Raw genomic sequence first — 7,500 nt, 5'->3', positions numbered from 1 at the left:
GGTGTCCACAAACTTTTCCCAGGTCATTTATCACGACGTAGAGATGTGTGTGGAGTGCTGTGCTTTTGTGAAGGTACTGGTAAGTAGTACAGGAAGCTCGCTAGAATCACACCACACACCAATGGGCTGCTTGTTTTCCCAGAATCACACGCCCTGGAGATTTTTCACCTCATTGATGTATCAGGTGTAGAGCGACACTAGGGGGCGCAATCGCATTACTTATGAGAATGTGGCTCTGTTTGTCTCCTGTCCTGCTGTCAGAACACAACTGCTCCGAGTGAAAACAGGTGTTAATAGTTATGCAGTAGGTGGAATATGTGTGTGTGTGTGTGTGTGTGTGTGTGTGTGTGTGGGGGGGGGGGGGGGGGGGGATGATTCAGCACATCTGGCAGCAGCGTTGTGTCTGACTCATGAGGGGAGGGGCTATTTTGAAGGACTCGAGGGGAGTGCACTGGGTTCAGCCGTAATCGTATTATTCTACATTAGACGTTTTACAAGGAATGTGTGTGGTTTGACTTACAGTGACAGACACACACACACACACACACACACACACACACACACACACACACACTTCATTTCCATAAACAACACATCTGCACCAGAACGGGACTCACGTTTCATTCACATGGCTGTCAGAGGAAACTATATATATGGGCAAAAGTATTGGGACACGACTTCTCCAGCCATCGGTTGTTCTATTCAGGATAAAAAAAAAAAAGCCCCTGTGCACAAAGCCCGAACCATAAAGATGTGCTTCACATGGGTTGGAAGTGTGTGGAAGATCTCCTGCTATAAATGTCCAACCCTATTGTACATGAATGAATGTGAACACAGGCCTCACCTCCGTCTGTACCTGGCTTTACTCACAGCCTCGTGTCTAAATCTAGTGGAACATCTTCACAGAAGAGTGGAGGTCCTTATAGTAGTGAATGGGAACTAAACATGGACTGGGATTTCGAAAAAAAAAGGGCATCCCAGTCTTATGGTCGGCAGTCCACAAACTTTTGGGCATACCATTTACATATGAATCCGCTGTTTATTATTGTGTGTGTGTGTGTGTGTGTGTGTGTGTGTGTGTGTGTTAGTTACCCGGTTCTCATCGTAGATAATCTGTACGAGGCTGCGGTGTTTGGCTTCGCTGGGAGGAGGAGAAATGCTGCGCTCGGGCTCTTGAGGCTTCGCCGCCTCTTCCTCCAGCTGTTGCTATAAAAAAAAAAATGTAAAAAAAAATTATAAAAAAAAAAAAAAAAAAAAGGAAATGAGATGCAATTTTTAGAAAGCGAAAAATAAATAAATACCTAAACTTCCCACCTGCCTGCTCATACAAATAACCTCAAACGGCGGAGTTGTTGCCATGACGACAAAACGATGACACACACACACACACACACTTACACTCGCAAAATTCCTGTTATCTAAACCGCGCAGATAAGAGACGAAATGGTGTCTGAGAACGAAATGGTACTCGCTTTTTTCTTTCCTTCTCTCACACACACACACACACACACACACACACACACACACACACACACACACACACACACACACACACACACACACACACACACACACACACACACAGGCAATTTTCTGGAAAGAAAAGGTCATGAACATTGATCCTGAGGCACACGAACACCTGCTGTGCTGAATCATTTATAAAACATAGCACAGTATGGCCACATCGTAAGAGAAAATAAACAAGTGTGTGCACACGCACGCACGTGCACGCACGCACTTTCCATTTCATCATGTGTCTTTATATCTGTCTCTTCATTTCTCTCGCTCTCATTTTTGCTCTCTGTCCAAATGAAGGTTAACCGCAGAACCTAACAGCCAGATGGTTTAATGCTTGAAGAAAACCAGAGCGAGCGAGTGAGAAAGTGAGAGTGAGAGAGAGAGAGAGAGAGAGAGAGAGAGAGAGAGAGAGAGAGAGAGAGAGAGAGAAAGAAGGGGATCAACCAATACAAAGGAAAAGAAATAATAAAGAACTCAAAGATGAAAAGCGGAATGATTTTTATAAATATGTGCCTAGAAAAAAAGAGAGAAAGAGAATAAATGGGTCTCCCTCGTTTCTCACTTTTCCAACCCCCTCTTTTTTCCTTGCAGCAGAGGAACACTCCACTGAGGTCAGGTGGTTCGGATTTATGGTGCTGTGGAAAATCACAAGCTGACAGACAAGTGGGTTTGACAAGGTGATGGAACGGGGTGGAACTGCAGAACAACACTTACTGTTCCACACACAACTATAGAGACGCCCCGCCTCCTTCACCAGGACTGGCAGAGAGGCCCCGCCTCCTTCACTGGGACTGACATACAGACCACGCCTCCTACACTGGGACTGGCAGAGAGGCCCCGCCTCCAACACTGGGACTGACATACATACTCTGCCTCCTTAACTGGGATTGACATACGGACCGTGCCTCCTTCAGTACGGACTGGCAAACAGGCCACACCTCCGAAACATAACCTGACATAACCTGCGCCCCCCCCCCCCCCCCCCCAATTTGCATAAATATTCCGAAATAATAGCCATCTCGCCTGATTTTGCCCACTTTCCTGCGGCAGAAAAAGCCAAAATGGTACGTGTGTGAGAGCCTCTGCGCTTAAGAGGATCCCTCTGGGGTTTTCTCTCTGAGAGAGAACATAAGAGTGTGTGAAGGGAAGTACAAACAGATACTTGAGAAGGAAGCGCAAAAGAGGAAATTGAGGGGGGAAACACATATATACACACACACACACACACACACACACTTACACATTCTCCCACAGGAGTTCCTGTTTATAGCCTCGTATATTTCTGACCGTCTTTTTTCTCTCTCTCTCTCTCTCTCTCTCTCTCTCTCTCTCTCTCTCTCTCTCAGCAGCAGCAGTGCGGGGGGAGGAGGAGGAAGCAGTAGAAGTGTGTGTAATTGTGTAGCGGGTTTGAGGCATGCTGAGAGACGACTTAACCGCACATAATCACAACACACATGACTTTGTCTCTCTTTTCCCCACACACCATCGTCCAGCGTAGACCAGAAACATCATAAACACACAAAACCCCAATCTGTGTTCCAGCTCGCAAACATAACACACTTATAATACACTCAAAACACGCCCATTAAATACCTCTAATATACTCCTAATACACCCCTTACACACAATCATAATAGACCCCTAATACACCAACTACACCCTAATACCTCTATAACACACCCCTAATAGTTCCATAATAAACCCCTAATACGTCCCTTATATATCCATTATACACAATACTCCTAACACACCAACTATACACCCTTAACACTTTCATAACACTCCCATAATACACCCCTAATATACCTCTAATACACCCGTAATATACCCAGTATATAATCATAATACACCCTAATACAGTGGTCCCCAACCTTTTTTGAGCCACTGACCGGATTAATGCTGGACAGTATTTTCAGGACCGGCCTTTAAGGTGTGTCGGATAAATACAACAAAATAAAATGAAATGAGCAGCATCAAAAAATGGTATTTTCTAAATAGAATAATAAACGTGAATCCACTGTGTTTTTTTTGTTCATTTTGCTCACATGGGGGTTTCAATTTAGCGGTAATGTATTATGTGTTAGCGGCCGGAGAAGGTAGTGGATGGAGGTAAGACTCAATACACCCCTAATACATCTGTAATACATCCGTAATACACCCCTAATAAACTCCTCTAATACACACCAAATACACACAGTCTCCAGTGTCAGTGCTTCATATGGTTTTTCTCACTGTTCTACTCAGTACCTGTTTCTTCCTCAGTTTGCAGATTTGCTGTTCCACCATGGTGATCTCTCGGTCCACACGGTCCATGTTCTGGATGAGCTCCTCTTTAGAAAAGCGAGTAGGCACAAGCTCCAGATCGGCCTCCATCACAGCCGGACTGACTGGAGAGATGGGCTCGATCTTCCCCATTGAGCTGCTGCTGCTACGCTCCTGCACAACACACACACACACACACACACAGTTAATATGACAATTGGAGCATCTGCAGCTTTTTGAGTCCACAAAGCTATCAATTAACACCTCATTTCTTCCTCAATGGCTGAACACACACACACACACACACACACACACACACACATATATATACAAACATACACACACACACACACACACACAGCATTTAAAGGGAAGCTGAGCATGAATGTGGATTGTGGATACAACAAAAACAGATGGATGGTTGATTTCTGGAGGACACGCAGTCACCACACCCCGCTGAACATCGACAGCTCCTCTATGAGAACCAGCAGCGTTTCTAGAAGGCCTGAAGGCGGCCCAGATCCCACCAACCATACTCACAACCTTCTACAGAGGGACCACTACGAGCCTCCTGAGCAGCTGCAGCCTGGTTTGAAAAATGTCTCGGACCGCAATAGAGAGAAAAAAATGGGAGAAAGAGAGAGAGAGAGAGAGAGAGAGAGAGAGAGAGAGAGAGAGAGAGAGAGAGAGAGACAGACAGACAGACAGACAGACAGACAGACAGAGAATGAGAAAAATAGTCAAGAAAGAGAGAAAGAAAGACAGAAAGAGCAAAAGAGTGAGAGAGAATGTTGGAAAGAGGGAATAAAAGAGAGAATGAGAGAGAGAGAGAGAGAGAGAGAGAGAGAGAGAGAGAGAGAGAGAGAGAGAGAGAGAGACTGAGTGAAAGACAGGAAAGGAAAGGAAAAGAAAGAGGGAAAAAAGTAAGAATGAGAAACAACGAAAACAGAAATGAGATGGAAGAGAATAAGAGAGAAAAAGAAGGGGTGAGAATGAGAAAGGAAGAGAATGAGAGAAAATCAGAGAAAGTGAGAATGAGAAAGGGAGAATTAGTTGCTTAACGTCACTTTCTGTGATCTGTTCTTCGCTTTTTAAACGTTGCTACAGGCATAGTGATCCATTAACCAGGAATTAGGACACACACACACACACACACACACACACACACACACACACACACACACACACACACACACACACACACACACACACACACACACACCACTGTACAATGCTTTAATCATATCTGACATTTGAATAAAGACAGTTACATAATGACATTCTTAGGTTGTTTGTTCAGGGGTTGTGTGTGTGTGTGTGTGTGTGTGTGTGTGTGTGTGTGTGTGTGTGTGTAAAATTGTCATGCATTTCAACACCTCCACTGAGCTAAACACACGATTATTCATGCATACACACTCATCAAGTGTAAGCTGAAGCATCTGATTTTAACCTGACACCGTGTGTGTGTGTGTGTGTGTGTGTGTGAGTGTGTTTGTGTGTGTGTGTGTACGTGTGCGCGTGTGTGCGCGTACACGCACAAGGTCACGTAACACCGCACCGCCAAACACCATGTCATGGCTGCTGACTCAATCAAAATAAGTGGTCCCGAGTATGCGCTGAGGTTGTCATTGAGTGACGTGTGTAAAAAGTGTAAAGTGTACAGTGTGTGTGTGTGTGTGTGTGTGTGTGTGTGTGTGTGTGTGTGTGTGCACTGATTGATGTATAGAATGTAGAAATGACATTGATGTGCGTCAGTGTGATGCTGAACATAATAATTTGGACGCGTCGACACCTGCAGTAACACACACACACACACACACACACACACACACACACACACACACACACACACACACACACACACACACACACACACACACACACACACACACGGGAATTACACTTCCCAGTGATCACACTATGAGTGATCACAAGCACCTCCATTCTGTGGTCTATAAATACATGAAAGAGTGTGATATTTCTGTCCTTCACTCTCACTCTCTCCTTCACACATTCATATCCTCACTCGTTCAATCGTTTATTCAATCTCATGCATTCACACTAATCATTAACTCTTCCTCATTCTTTATTCACTCTTTTACTAATTCACACATTCACTCCATCACATTCATTCAGAGCCACTCCCTCCCTCCCTCACTCACTCACTCATTTGTTTAACAGCCACCCGTCACTCACTCACCCTCACTCATTGATTTATTCACCGACATCTACTCGCTCACTCCATTCCTTGCCTTGATTCATTCGCTCATTCACTCACTCATTTATTTACTCACTCTCCCTCAATTACTCACTCCATCCATTCATCCATTCACTCACTTCAGTCACACTCCTTCACTCGTTCATTCATTCAGTTATTCATCCCTTTACTGACTTAGTGGATTTGCAGTGTGTGTGTGTGTGTGTGTGTGTGTGTGTGTGTGTGTGTGTGTGTGTGTGTGTCGCTGAAGAAAAACTATTTGCAAAATAAAACCGAGGGAAAATGGAATCGTATATTCGGACCCTTTATACGGCCTCTGGCACAGAAAGCAACAAGGCCTCGTGTGTAGACCGAGAGACATGAGTTATTACCCAAACATCTGCCTCTGCCACACACACACACACACACACACACACACACAAAATTCTGCAAAGATGCTAAATGAGACACACACACACTTGTGCATGTCCCCAGGCTCGTGTGTGCTGAATGAGCTGTAGTCTCTGGCAGCGGGATGGAAACGGCGGTTAATGGTAAAAGACAAGCTGATTTATGGAGCCAATAAACACACAGTGAGCGATGACCTGAGTGAATCCCGCTGATGATCACTCGAGCCTCGAGCTTCACGCCGCCGTCTCCTCAAAGCCTCGTCCTAAACCCAATAACCGCCTTCGCCTTTTATCTGCTGCCTTCAACGCTCTTTCTACTTACATAAGCTCCGCTAAACAGCACGTTTCCATGGCGATTACTTCCCGGCAGCGTTCATCATCGAACACGGACGTGACTGGACTGAAAGCTTTTATTTCAAAGCCTTGCAACACTTTGTCCCAAACCAAACACACACACCCACCCACACACACACACACACACACACACACACACACACAAGATGAACCTTCTAATTAGCTAAAATGATATAAATTAACCCAAAGGCTGCAAAACCCGACTCTGAATACCTGAACTTTCCCAACAGTTTACACAGAACACACTGACATACACCAAACAACCTGGAAAAAAAGAGAACGAGAGAGCCAGAGACAAACAGATATAAAGAGGAAAAAAGAGAAAAGGGAGAGAGAGAGAGAGAGAGAGAGAGAGAGAGAGAGAGAGAGAGAGAGAGAGAGAATATAAATGTAAGAGACAGAGAAGAACAGAGACCCAAAAGTAGACAGAGAGTGAAAGTAACAGTCAGAGACAAAGAACCAACACACACAGAGAGAGAGAGAGAGAGAGAGAGAGAGAGAGAGAGAGAGAGAGAGAGAGAGAGAGAGAGAGAGAGAGAGAGAGAAGAGAGGAATAAAAAAGGGAACAGCAGAGTAAAAGGAAAATAAAGAGAGACAGACAAACAAACAGGGACACAAAGAGACACAGAAAAACAGAAAGTGCCAAAAGAGAGACTGAAAAACAGAAAGCGATGAAGAGAGAGAGCGATAGACAAAGAAACAGGAAGAAACAAAGACAGACAGAGACAAAAATAAATAAGAGCGAGAGAGAAACAGACA

At 44.6% G+C, this 7,500-nt stretch overlaps 1 protein-coding gene across 5 annotated transcripts in view; it reads right to left on the bottom strand.

The window, feature by feature from the left end:
* The window catches only part of ncor2 (nuclear receptor corepressor 2), a 65,991-nt gene that overhangs the window by 38,245 nt on the left and 20,246 nt on the right, over nucleotides 1-7,500 (bottom strand). For all 5 annotated transcript variants that reach the window (XM_083554086.1, XM_083554084.1, XM_083554083.1 and 2 more), the window contains exons 5-6: nucleotides 3,766-3,954; nucleotides 1,093-1,206 (exon numbers count right to left, since the gene is read on the bottom strand). In XM_083554086.1, the coding sequence (XP_083410212.1) occupies nucleotides 1,093-1,206; nucleotides 3,766-3,954 (303 nt within the window). The remainder of the gene's footprint in view (nucleotides 1-1,092; nucleotides 1,207-3,765; nucleotides 3,955-7,500) is intronic.

Source organism: Silurus aristotelis, assembly GCF_946808225.1.
Source record: "Silurus aristotelis genome assembly, chromosome: 11".
NCBI lineage: Eukaryota > Metazoa > Chordata > Actinopteri > Siluriformes > Siluridae > Silurus > Silurus aristotelis.
Note: the sequence above shows the minus strand (reverse complement) of the source record. Positions and strands in the feature narration are given on the sequence as shown.